The sequence below is a fragment of the Miscanthus floridulus genome, chromosome 8 (genome assembly GCF_019320115.1).
Source record: "Miscanthus floridulus cultivar M001 chromosome 8, ASM1932011v1, whole genome shotgun sequence".
Classification (NCBI taxonomy): domain Eukaryota; kingdom Viridiplantae; phylum Streptophyta; class Magnoliopsida; order Poales; family Poaceae; genus Miscanthus; species Miscanthus floridulus.
This window is the reverse complement of record NC_089587.1, coordinates 114,310,453-114,323,604: the sequence shown is the minus strand read 5'-3', so window position 1 is coordinate 114,323,604 and position 13,152 is coordinate 114,310,453. Positions and strand designations below refer to the sequence as shown.

The 13,152-nt window shown below is 45.5% G+C and overlaps 1 protein-coding gene across 2 annotated transcripts; it reads right to left on the bottom strand.

Annotated features, from left to right (window-relative positions):
• Window positions 1-2,763: 2,763 nt before the first annotated feature.
• Window positions 2,764-7,787, bottom strand: LOC136473306 (THO complex subunit 4D-like). Of its 2 annotated transcripts, XM_066470972.1 has the most exons (7): window positions 7,524-7,787; window positions 6,372-6,582; window positions 5,509-5,643; window positions 5,338-5,406; window positions 4,474-4,664; window positions 3,763-3,810; window positions 2,764-3,218 (listed from the first exon to the last, which is right to left on the bottom strand). In XM_066470972.1, exons 2-7 carry the CDS (start codon window positions 6,525-6,527, stop codon window positions 2,999-3,001), a joined length of 819 nt encoding a protein of 272 aa, XP_066327069.1. In that variant the 5' UTR covers window positions 6,528-6,582; window positions 7,524-7,787; the 3' UTR covers window positions 2,764-2,998. The 2 variants fall into 2 exon arrangements, with proteins under 2 accessions (XP_066327069.1, XP_066327070.1); XM_066470973.1 differs by lacking the exon at window positions 7,524-7,787 and having other exon boundaries at window positions 5,853-6,514.
• Window positions 7,788-13,152: the final 5,365 nt, after the last annotated feature.

Below are 13,152 nucleotides of genomic sequence, written 5' to 3'. Positions count from 1 at the left end.
AGAGTGTGACTTGCGGGTCACCTCTAGCAAGAGGACTGGCGGCAACCTTAGAGCTTGTCTCAACGGGGACTAGCTTGGTGGCAACCAAGTGAACGTCGGGATAAAAATCACTATATCATCCTTATCTTCCTGTTGGTTTGCATTCCCCTTACACAAGCTCGTAATTACATTTATATATATTGTGCTTGTGTAGTTGCTCTTGTATTTAGTTAGCTTGTGTAGCTTGCTAGTTACCTTTTTGCTTGTGTAGCATAGAAGTAACTCCCTTGCGTGACTAATTCGGTTTGAGTAACCTTGTTAGTCATATTGCTTAGTTTGTGTAGCTAAGTAATTTGCGCTCTATAATTTGGCTTGTGTAGCCTTGTTATTGAGCTTTGCTAGTGAGCTTAGGTGGCTTTGTGCATTTGCTTACTAGATTGTGTAGGAGCTCCCCCGGTTGCCAAAGTACTAGTTGCATAAGTTTGTGTGACCTTGCAAGCTAGAATTATTATGTGAGCTCTAGCTAGCCCGGTGCCTTTGTTGCCTAATTAGTATCTTTATAAGGTGCTTGTGAACTTAGATAGATGGGTGTAGTCTTGGCTAAACCGATAGTTTTAATTCCGCTTTTGTTTCGATTAGCCGGTGCGTTTAATTTTAGAAAGGACTATTCACCCCCCCCCTCTAGTCCTCCATCTCGACCCTACATCTGGTCCGTGGCTTTGGGAGCCGCCTCCTAGGCTTCGTCAGTGGCAGTCTGGGGCCGGCGCCTGCTCGGGCCTGGCTGTCAGGGTTGCCGCTGGTTGTTGGTGCAGCTGCCGCGGGTGCAGCAGGAGGCCTGCTCTTGTCGACGTCCAATATCTGAGTGAAAACTCTGCCTGGTTACTCCGGGCCGGCGGCGGTGGCGTAGCCGCGTCATATGCCTTCTTGAAGGCGTCATCGAAGTTCTTGTTCGTCCGAGCGGGCTGGGGTCGTAAGACCTATTGATCCCACTGCGCCGTTCGCCAGAGTCAGCTCCTGCCTGGTGTTGCTCCTTGCTATGCTAAGCCTGATTGTGCTCCATGCTAGTCTTCGCTTCGGTTGGTCCAGTAGTTGCCTAGTGTTGCCGCGGTCGTTTGCTTCTCTGTAGCGGATGCTTTGCCGCTGTCGCTATTCTTCGACGGATGCTTTGCCGTCATGTTGCTCGGGCGATTGTTGTGCCGCTTGGGTCTCCCCTCTCAGGCAGATGCTTTGCTCTTGTGAGCATGATGACCCCCATCCGCGGATGCCTTGCCGCATTGATGGTCATCGTCTTGGGCGGATGCTTTGCCGCCGTGTTGCAGTTCTAGCGGATGCTTTGCCGCCTGGGTCTCTTCTCTAGCGGATGCTTTGCCGCCATTATCATGCTGGCGCCCTTGGCGGATGCTTTGCCGCCGAGGTTGATGCTGGCCTCGTCGCCTTTGCAGTCTTCACTACGCTACTGGCCACCGATGTGTCGTCTTCCTGTATTAGGCTTAGCCGGTTGGGGATTTTAGGTGGAGGGTTCCCCCCCTCCCCTCGTGTTTTCTTGCTTTTGTTTGTGCCTGTGGGATTACGTTGGTAATCCTAGGATTACTTACGAGTCATATGTATCTTTATACCAACTCTAACCTCTTTTAATGAAGCACGTGCCAAGCACGCTTTTGAAAAAAAAAGAGTTGAAAAGAGCCTCTGTCCAGCAATTCATAACCATTATTTCAGAATTCAGATTTCTCACCCACCAACTAACCCCTACCAAAAAAAAAGTCATATTCCCACAAAGAGCCTCTCTCCTTCTCACCTTATTCTCTCTCCCCTTTGCATTGTATTCTCTCTATCTAACACTTGCCCGTCGTGCCTGTATATATATACTTACATGCTGTGAGCATGTGAGCTCACCCCAGCGGCTTGGAACTTGGAGGTAGCAAAGCGTGGGTGAAAGATGTTTGAGACGGAGGAAGGGGGAGGACCAAGAGGTGTGCTCAAGGTCAAGGTAGAGCAGGATCAGCTGGAGATGCCGGTCCATAGCCAGGTGAGGAAGATCAAGCAGGAGGAGGCGGCGGCCAGGGAGCTCCTCCTGAGACTCCAGCTGCTGGAGATGAGGGCGCCCACCGGCTTCCGCGAGCTTGTGGCAGGCCTCGCCGTCGCCCCTTCGCCGCTCTGGGCAGGCAATCTCGGTTGGGGACTGATCAAGGCCCTGCCTTCCCTAGCCTCTCTCGGCTCGATCAACGGGGTTGTACATAGGTAGGTGGTGGTTCTTCTTCAGTGTCAGTGCGCTGCCCATGCCCATCCATGTCTCGCAGCATATGGATACCTGAGTTAGGCTGTTAACTGTGATGGAGATAGTAGTCGCTGTGTTCTCAGTTGTGCGATGCGATGTAAATATTTGCTGCGGTGCTTGCTCGTTAGCAATTTTTTGCTGGCTGAAAGTAGTGTCAGACAGGGTTGCAGGACCGGGAGACCTCAGGCATGAGGGACAGCAACCACACGTCGCACACGGCCAATACGCAATCTGGACCATCTAGTAGGGAGAATTAATCATTAATGCCAAGTGAGGAAAAATGAGAATATACGTGTTGCCAAGCTGCCATTAGTACGTGATTGTAAATCCTAACCCATGATGTTGGCTACAAGGCAGGTATGTGAAAGATGCATCGGACTAGACTCAGCGAGCATCAACATCAGCGTAGACAAACGCCGATGAACTGCAGTATTGATAAAAACAACACGATGCAGCGAAGGCACATCGCAGAGCAGAATAGACCGGGTGCAGATTTTGGCAAATGACGATTATTCTAAAGCATGAACCTAACAATTAACACCATCTCCAAAGCAACCGATACAAAAATAAACACATCAGGTTGCAAACTTCATGCAAACACTACACACTGGCAATCTTTTGTTCGAGTTTACTACAGAGGGTCTAGTTTTCCTGAAACCAACGCACAAAGCATGTTTCCTTGCTCCCAGAAAATGACGGATAAAACCACAATCTTGCAGCAGACGTCATCTACCGGTCTTGCAATCAATCGGTTTTCATGGCCTCCGCGTGATAGCTTGCCAGGTCTTTGTCCAGCTCATCTGCAGTCTTCTCAGGCTTCCTCCCTCTTCCGCGGCCCTGGAACTGACCACGACCCCTGCCCCGGCTCTGGAACTGGCCACGGCCCCTGCCACGGGCCTGGAACTGGCCACGGCCTCGACCAGCTTGGAAACCACCACGGTTGTTAAACCTGTTGCTGGGATTACTGGAGCAGCAATATGTAAGGTCATGGGTCAGTACAAAAGACCAAACAACTTCTTTGTACTCTTTAAAAAAACATATTTTTTAGTGTTTAAGGGTGCACCAACTCAAGAGAGATGTTCAGCCATAAAAACAAGTTAATAACTAAAGTACCCCTCTTTCCTCTCTTTTTTGTAAAAAATGACCAAGTCCACTCAATATACAAAATTTGACCTCGCAAAACATTATAAATCTTCAGTGCGTCCAGTACATCTGTACCATGCAAAACATGTTTTCTTTGCATGAGAAGCAAGAACTCACTGTTTAATTAGCGACTTGCAACCAGCACAGTGTGTTTGTTTATAAACGAGTGCCCAGGTGCCAAAAATCTAAAGCTAACAATAAACATCAAGCTATTGCTACACTGAAAATATGATGGCATTGTAAACTACTAGTAATAAGGCATGAGATGGACTAAGGCACTAAGCCTAAGCAAATAAAAGAGACCACATTTATCTAGTATTAAATGCAACGAATTACAAAAAAGTTGGCTTTGACAGAAGCCTTACCTTAGAGGTCTACTGCTTGAACCTCTGCCACGTTGACTAAACTCAGGCCTGAATTATAAAAATATTGAGTCAGGTGCACCACCCTACAAAGTAAGGGGATAAAAAGGAAATAACATGGTGCTTGATATCAAGTTCACATTGAAGCCACATATTGTGCATTCAAGCTGTGATGTCAAACTGCTAAAGGGAAATAAAAAAAAATTGTAACAGTTCAGAAATTCACATTCCAAATTAACTATAGCATGATCATACTGCATCACATAACACCTGAATCTTTTATAATATATGTAGGAGGACTAATGACACATTAAAATGCACATATCAAAAAATATGCAGATATCTGAGAAACTTGTTATAGGACTTCCAGATCAGATATGGTAGAAGGAAGACTAGTTTGCTGTAAAGCAGTATACTCTGCCAGCAACAAGTTTTTTTTTATAACTATGGTTAAACTAGTGACAAAGGAACACATAATGTTTGTTATAGTGATCTAGCCAGGATTTTTGGGCAAGTCTTTCGTACTTGAAACTTAACAAGAAAATTCAGCATGACAGTTTACAGAAGATTGTCCTAAATGAACTAATTAGCTTGTCCTAAATGAACTAATTCCAAGCTAAAATGAACTTTGCAAGTATAGCAACACAGTTTATGATTGGACTACAGATAAAATGAAAAGATACATGATATGTGAAATGTCGAAGTACCACTTACGTCATAACAACTGTTCTTGTAGCTCTGCCATTAGAAGCCCCAACAACATTTATACGGGGTGTCATAGGCAAGCCTAAGTCACTTCCAATGACTTCTATCTTCATAGCTTTTCCATCAAGTAGAACATTATTATAACGCTTCAGTGCAGCAATTGCATCGCTCCTCCGTGTAAACACCACCTCTGCAGTGCCCTTTAAAATTAAAAACACATATATTAATATAACAATTGAGGAAAATAAACATAGCTAAAAAACTGTAATAGTGACCAGAGAAGGTAATATAAACATAACATAGCCACGCAGTGTTTCATCAAAAGACACCACGACAATCACCAGGTAAAATTTCTTCAGCTTTATTCTGCTGCCGATATTAATAGGTTCAAAGCCAAAATAAGATGGCCTTCTGTACTTGCAGCCAGGCATGCATAACAGTATGGCAAGAACCATATGTGAGCCATAAGTCAAACATTCTATTGTACTACTCTTGTTATCTAATCCTCATGATCACAAAGGCTAGATACAAATTGTTCTAGGAATCTAGCTACAACTCTAACCACAAAATAAAAATAATGGCAATTAACATGTGAACATATTCATCCACAGCTATCATCAGAAAGATAAAATCACTGATGAGTAATGCAGTAAATATTTTACTGCCATTATAAGTAAGCGAGCATAAAACTCTGCTTGTTTTCAATAAACTATATACATTCGGTGCAGTGTAAACAAATGACAATTCAATAGGGATTCACATATAATACCAAGCTAGATGATGCCAACAAAATTAAAACTAAAAGCATATAGAAGGCTCTCTATTAAATAAATATATACATGAAGTAAAGATGGATTTCTAGAAGGTACGAACATTTGGGCGGCCATAGCCATCATAGTGAACAGCAAATCGTTTCAAATGGCCAACTTCTGAAAACAGCTCCTACAAGGCAATTGTGAAAATAAAATTTCAGTTTGATGGTTCTGTATCAAATAATGAAACGAAAGAGAGAGAAAACTAGGCTGCCAAGTTATTTGAACATACCTTTATATCCTCATTAGAAACCCCATAGTCCAAGTTTGAAATGTACAATTTTGTACCAGTTTCTATCCCACTAGCCGCCATGCTATCACTAAATAGATCAGGTCTCCAGGTCATGTCTTTGGTTCTGCTAAATGACTGAAAAATGCCAAACATCCAGCATGTGAGGGAACATGTCATTATAAAAGAATATCTCTTCGAATTGTTTCATATGATCATGCCAACTATCACGAACCACATTGATTTATAATTGATCTTTAGAGAAGAGTAGCGATAATTATAACCGAGAAATAGCAAAACCATGTAGTACTGCATTAAGTTAACAGCTGCGAGGGAAAGAGCTCCACCAATATCACAGAAGTCCAGGAGACAAATGGCTTAGAGCACTTGTTATGTAATCTGCCTAGAAGAACTTCCCTGGGAGTATGGAACAAATCCAGAACTGTCGAATAAGGGGCACATTGCAGTTCCATATATGGCAAGAAGATTGATGGAGTCTGCCCTTCAGCGTATCATGATTTAGACACATCAAACTGGAGTCCACAAGCTTTCTTTTTCATCTATTTCCTTCCATATGTTCGAAGAAATGGCTGGTGTTCCAACAAAATTCCCATTAGAGATGACCACCATTTCCTTCTGCCCCTCAAATAAATGCAACCTTATGCTCTACCTGCAAAATTTCTACCAAAGTTGCATCTGCCCCTCCAAGCCTCCAAACAATACTGACAGAATGCATTAGTCACAGACATCACAGTTACTCCTGCCCCTCCATATAATGTAAGCTTAGACATGTTCTCCTCATTCAGTTTCTACTTTACTCAGGAATCTGACCATGAACAAAAACATAGTGACAGATTTGGTCTTGCCTTAGCAATAGTGCGTGCAGATGGACGGGAGTTAACCCCAAGAGGTCCACGGGGAGGCAATCCTGATCTTCCACGCAGGACATGTCCACCTCGCCCACCACTTCCTTGAATACGGCCACTACCCCTATCTCCACCCCTTCTTTCGTAATATGACATAGCTCAAAGTTGTTACACAGTCAACCAACTGGCAAGCTACAAGTACAATGGCAACCTGCAGTAAAGATGGCAATGTTTAGATATGCAGGGGGGAAGATAGACATAGCTCTGAACTGTGCACTTGCAAGAAATCACACAAACATGTAACACAAGTTGGATATGGTGAGTACCTTTAAAAACACTAAGTCTAATCTAAAGAAACTAAATTACTAACACAAACCTGTTCACCGCACATTGATATTGATAATATTGATATTGATAATAGAAAGAAAAACTATTGCAATCAGCAGTGAGGAAACTGGATATAGACAAAATAAATAAAAGGTAAACGGATTGCGCAAAAGGGTTTGCTGACAGTCTGACATAGATTCAAAGTAACTAATGGACAACTTACACGAATTCTACAGAAGATTTCACAAACTGCAAACAACAATGAACTATACTTGAGACTTGAGATCAAACTGCTCAGTGCTCACATATGAAACATCAGGGTACAAGCCCATCTAAACTTAATACAGTTATGATGCATCATCACGGGAAAACAATTCAGTTTCCATGCAGCTTGTTTCCAGTTTACCGTTAATAAAAAAATATTGAGTTCCTATGTAGCGAGCTTAGGAGAAATTCAAACTTGAGAACTGTTGTTAGGAGTTGTATTAAGCACTGAAGTTCCTACAGTAATGACAGTGGACACATTAAACAAATGTCATCGCCAGCGAACCAAACAGCTCCTACTCTCGATTCCAGAACCCATATTTTTGAACATTGGAAATTCCTGCAGTCTACAGCGAAACCCGCAACGGCGAGAGCGCAAACAGGGCTAACGGCTAAGGCACCGAAGAATTCCACAACAAGTACCGAGCTGTACTCTACAACCCTAAATCCCCCCTCAATCCCACATCGGCTCCCTCGCCAGCCCTACCATCTGCCGTCGAACAGATCGGATCGGTAAAGATATCATCACGAAGAGCGCACGGGGCGGAGGAGGCAACTTACTCTCGCGGCGCGCAGGGGTGTTGGCGATTGGGTGGAGAATATTCTTCGGGGCGCTCCCGGCCTCAGTCTCCTCGAGCCTCCGCCAGATGCCGCGAAGAGGGAGGGGGAGGGGGCGGAGGCGGCGCCGCAGAGGGAGGGGCAGAAAGAAGGGGGCAGGATGCGGCGTGAGTCTGGAATCAAAACCCTAGCTCTCGGTATCTCGATTCCTTCTGCCTGTGAGACGGGATTTGGGAACGAAGCGAATAAGAACGGGGGAGGGGTGGGGCGTAGACTCGGGACTCGGGAGAGAGGAGAGGTGTCGCGCTCGTTCGAACTCGGGACTCGGGTGGCCAGCCCGAATTTTTATATTTTAGTCTCTTTTTTCAAAAGTTTCTCACAAATAAACCTCTGATGAAAAAAATTTAAAAAATAAACCCTTAGCTCGGCGCCATTGATGCTGACATCGAGCTAACACATCTCGGCGTCAGCGTCTCTGGCGGCGAGCTCCTAGGCACGGTAGACTAGCGCCGAGCTCGGCGCCATAGATCTTGGCGTCGAGCTCCCTACCATTTAACCCCAGCCAACCTTTCCTGCCCAAGCGTTTTTCTTCTTCTTTCTCCTCTCTCTCGGGTTTTTTCTCTCCCCACTTAACCCTACCTCACGAATCGGCATATTGGCCCTTGGAAACTTTGATTTGATCCGTAGATCTTCGAGAGCAAGGTATCCTCGCTCTCCTCCTAGTTTTTTCGCATCGATTCGATATGTATTAGTCGGATTTTTGAACGTAATAATCGTTATCACTTAGGGTTTCAGTGTATCCATCAATATATGTATTATACAACCGTAGGATGATGCCAAGGCGTAGAAAAACTAGCAAACCTAGGCGCATGTAGTTATGTTATGGGTTCATTGTTGTGCATCAAATAGAAAACCATAGGTTTATGGTTTAATGTTAATTGCTTTGGGTTCTTAAAACGAAATTGGTTGTATTGTAGTTATGGTTCTCATTGATATTTATTTGTGATGTTTTGATTTATGTTTGTTAAATTACATCCGTTTTGTTAGATGCAAGAAATATTTCGGGAGGAGTTTTGGCGAAAACGGATCGTCCTCGAGAATTATACCCCGACGCGTCTAGCAAAGATGTCCCCGTCCCTCCTGACCTCCCTATCCCTAACTGTGACTGTGGTTTCTCAACCCATGTTTTTTAATCGAAACATCCGGACACTGCGAGGCGTTGCTTCTACACATGCAGTTGTTTTAATGTAAGAAATTGTTTCCACTATCCTTTTTCTTTATTTGTGTAAGTATGCTACTAATATTTTGTTGGAATCTCGTTGTGTAGGATCCATGAGAGGTGTTTTTTCTTTCAGTAGATCGACGGTACAGACAAGTTTGATCCTAGGTACCTCTTTTTCGACGATTGATTTAGAGGGAGACATCCACGTGAGCACTTCAAGCAGTAGGGTTCCACCCCCCCTAACCCTTCAGCCAATGACGGACTAAGGAGAAGCACCTAGCTGCAGTTAGACGACTCAAGGAACCTTCCTCTGTACGATTGTGGAGATCGAGCTATGATAAACCTTGAGAATACGTTGGAGTTTGTGTATCTAAACAAGCATGAAGTAAGTGCAAAGTGTATGTGTTAAAATATTGAGCTATATGTGTTCATGTACTAATGTCTACTTATTTAGGTGCTTTTCAATGGTGAAAGTGTCGTTTCAAGGAGTAGTTGTATGATCCTAAGAACCATTGACCGAAAGAACCGCGAAAGGTTAAGGAAAAGAAGAAAGAAAGGATAATTTACAAATCACCTCCTATCATATACGAATATGGTGTTAAATCCAACTATGGTCTAGTCCCTTCGGAGCTTGGAATAGGCCATTATTACGGCCATATGGTTGAGTATGATGAGGTTGGTTATTTTTGTGGTAAACATGAAATCGTATTTTATTTCTTTTGCTAAGATATATATGATAAAATTTGTCGTTTGAACAAAGCACTAGGAAATGCAGATGGGAATGTTATGATGGTCAAGCTAAGTTCTTGGATGAACTGAAGAAAAGGCAAGTAATTACATAGAAGAGGGGATATGCACCTGACTACGTTAACCTATTCGTTAAACATCACAAAGAAAATATGTGTGAGTTTGCTAAACAGCACGGTATATGTAACCCGATCGATGTTGGGCTTAACAAATAGGGATTAGAGAGGCGGATGACGTTAGAGGAGGAGAGGGCAAGGAATGAGGCAAGGAAGGAGACAAGAGTATAGATGTAGGTCTTGAACGAGCATGTTGTTGCATTATGTGGCAGTGGGTGCTTGAAGCATTTTTTCGTTGCATGATTTTAAATGAAATATAATCACGTTGCTAACTGATTGTATTTTATACATAAAAGGATTGGTTGCAGCGAGGAACATACCGCAGAGCTGGCTCGTGCAAGGTATGAGGAGAAAAAATTAGATGAGCATAGATCTCGAGTTGGTCACACCATTCATTCACCGATTGTGTTATCTGATAAAGGGGGGCGAGGATAAGGACGACACTGGTAGACTGAGTGAGCTCATTGCTCTAGCAGAGGCGGCTTGCAGGCGCAGGAGGCTAAAGACGATACTGGCAGACTGAGCGAGCTCATCGCTCTAGTAGAGGTGGGGTTGTAGGCAGAGCAGGCAGAGGAAGACACTAGCAGACTGAGCGAGCTCATCGGTCTAGCAAAGGCAAGCTTACAAGCGGAGGAGGATGACGACGCGTTCTTCACTTAGGCCGTAGCGGCCGCAGTGGCCGCAGATGAAGCTAGGTGAAGTACACCATCAACTGCAATGCCATTATCTCCAAGGCAATGCAGCTCCTTCCGAGCCTTTGCAACAATCTCACTAAATGAAGGCCTATCATTGAATAGCACAGGCACGCTTTGCATGTCAACAAACTCAACATATTCATAGCGATCGTTTTCAACGGTGCCTCCATGATATATGGTGACTAGGTTATCCATCTAGTTCAAACACGTAACGAAACACATGTCATTTAGTCCAAATTAGACGAAAGATAGTACCTATCAAGTACTTTCTAACTACAAACTAAGTAAATAAGATAATAACTACGTATATTATATACAGTGTACTCACTAAATAGCTAGATCATATGTAGTTAACTAAATATGTAACTATATATCTAAGTAGCTATCTAACTATATCTATGTATCTATGTTTCTATCTATTGACATATATATCTCACTAGATCACTAACTAAATCAACTACTTGAGTCATCACATTAACTAGTAAATAACAAATGCCAACTAAGTAGGTATATTGCATATTCATAATTTTTACCTTTCCAACGACTGATCCATGGACGTCGACGGAGTCACAACGGACAATGGGCGTGGGTCAGGCCGACGATCTAGGCCGGCAGTGGCACAGCCGGGCGCTACAGGTGGTGGGGTCGGTGGTGGCACGACCGATGATAGCTGTGGCGCGCGGTGGGCGTGGGATGCCCGGGGCTCAGCGCGGCGAGTCCAGCTCGACGGGCGCGGGAGGCACGGCAGCCGTGGCCGAGGGCGGCGGTGGAGGGAGGCAAGGTGGGGTGAGGCCGGCAGTGGAGGGCGGCAAGGCGGGCCGCGGCTGAGGCCGGCGGTGGAGGCCAAGGCGAGGCTAAGACGAGGACGACGGTGGAGGGCGGAGGAGGGCCGCTGGCCGTGGCGTGGGCGGCCAGCCGCAGGCAACGGCGTGGCACAGGGGGTGATGCGGCCACAGGGCATGGGCCGTCCGCTGGGGCGCGGCACGGGTGTAAGGTCGAGATGGTGGACTAGAGGGGGGTGAATAGTCTTTTTCTAAAATTAATCGCGTCGACCAACCGAAACAAGTGCGGAATTAAAACTATCGGTCTAGCCAAGACTACACCCCTCTATTTATGTTCTCTAGCACCTTCTAAATATACTAATTAAGCAACAAAGGTGTTGGGCTAGCTAGAGCTCACCTAACTAATTCTAGAAGCAAGGTCACACAAACCTATGCCACTAGTACTTCAAGCAACAAGGGAGCTCCTACACAAGCTAGTAAGCAAAAGCACAAAGCCACCTAAGCTCACTAGTAATGCTCAATAACAAGGTAACCAATGCCAAATTAGAGAGCGCAATTACAAGGCAACCAATGCTCACTAACAATGATTTTTCTCCCGAGGTTCACATGCTTGCCAACACGCTAGTCCCCGTTGTGCCGACCGCTCACTTGGTGGTTCGGCGGCCAATTGGCATCACCTGCCAAGCCCACACGTCGAGCACCGTAAGAACCTACCCCAAAAGTGAGGGTAGCTCAATGACACGCTCAACTAGAGTTGCTCTTGCGGGCTCCCTTGTGGCGAGCACAATGCCCCTCACTAAAGCTCTTCTCCGGAGCACCGCACAAGCTTCTTGCAGGCTTCGACGGAGACCACCACTAAGCCATCTAGGAGGTGGTAACCTCTAAGAGTAACAAGCACCACCGGCTTGCAACTCGATCACCTAGTGTCACTCGATGCAACCTCACGATGCAATCACACTAGAATCGCTCTCTCACACAATCGGATGATCACTATCAAGCATATATGAGATGGAGGACTCCTAAGCACTCACAAGCATGGACACAAAGTCCCTCGAGGTACTCAACTCTAGCCATGGCCTGAGGCCACCTTCTATTTATAGCTCCCATGGGCTAAACTAGCCATTACCCCTTCACTAGGGCAAAACTCGGGACGGACTGGACGCTCCGGTCATATTGACCGAACGTAGGACCTCAGCGTCCGGTCAACTGAATGCTCGCCACTGTGTCGCCTCCATTCAACCTTAGTCACTTGATCTCAATGGTCAAGTAATGATCACGCAGCTGCTGAAACTGACTGGACGCAACAACCCCAGCCGTCGGTCATTTCCAGTAAGGTACCAGTCACGACCGGACGCGTCCGGTTGGTCACGATCGGACACAGCGTCAGCGTCTAGTCCTTCTCCAACTTTTCGTTCGTACATCACCGTATTCAGCCTGACCGGATGCACCCCTGCCAGCGTCCGGTCACTTCCACGCAGCGCCAGCGTCCGTCGAAGACCGACGCCTACACGCTCTCGGCCGCCACTGACCGGACTAGGACCCCAGCGTCGGTCACCACGTGACCAGTGTCCGGTCCACTCTGTGAGACCCTATCTTTTCTGTATAGGGTACCGTGGCACCGTCGGACTGTCCGCACTCTACGGGCGGACACTCCGCCGGTGGAGTTTCAACCCTTCTCGCCCGTTTCATCGCCGAGTTGATCCACATCAACTCCAACTTCATCTCCTTTGTAAATGTGCCAACACCACCAAGTGTACACCACATGTGTATGTGTATTAGCATTTTCACAACCATTTTCCAAAGGATTAGCCACTCAACTTGCCTCGCCACTCAATCCTAGCGACGATGCAAAGTTAGATCACTCGAGTGGCACTAGATGACTGATATGCAAACAAGTTTGCCCCTCTTGATAGTACAGCCATCTATCCTAAACCCGGTCATCAACTTCTCTACACACCTCTGACCGGTGAAATGAAATGCCCTAGGTTATACCTTTGCCTTGCGCATTCCATTCCATCTCCTCCAATGTCGATGCAACACATGCACCAACTATGATCAACAATGATATGA

What these genes read in the sequence shown, in the direction of transcription:
- LOC136473306 (XM_066470972.1), bottom strand. Translation starts at nt 6,527, where the DNA reads ATGTCATATTACGAAAGAAGGGGTGGAGATAGGGGTAGTGGCCGTATT. An exon ending in TTTCTAATGAGGATATAAAG is followed by an intron (nt 5,407 to 5,508) that starts GTATGTTCAAAT and finishes ATTGCCTTGTAG; the next exon opens with GAGCTGTTTTCAGAAGTTGG. An exon ending in TCAAGCAGTAGACCTCTAAG is followed by an intron (nt 3,219 to 3,762) that starts GTAAGGCTTCTG and finishes TTGCTGCTCCAG; the next exon opens with TAATCCCAGCAACAGGTTTA.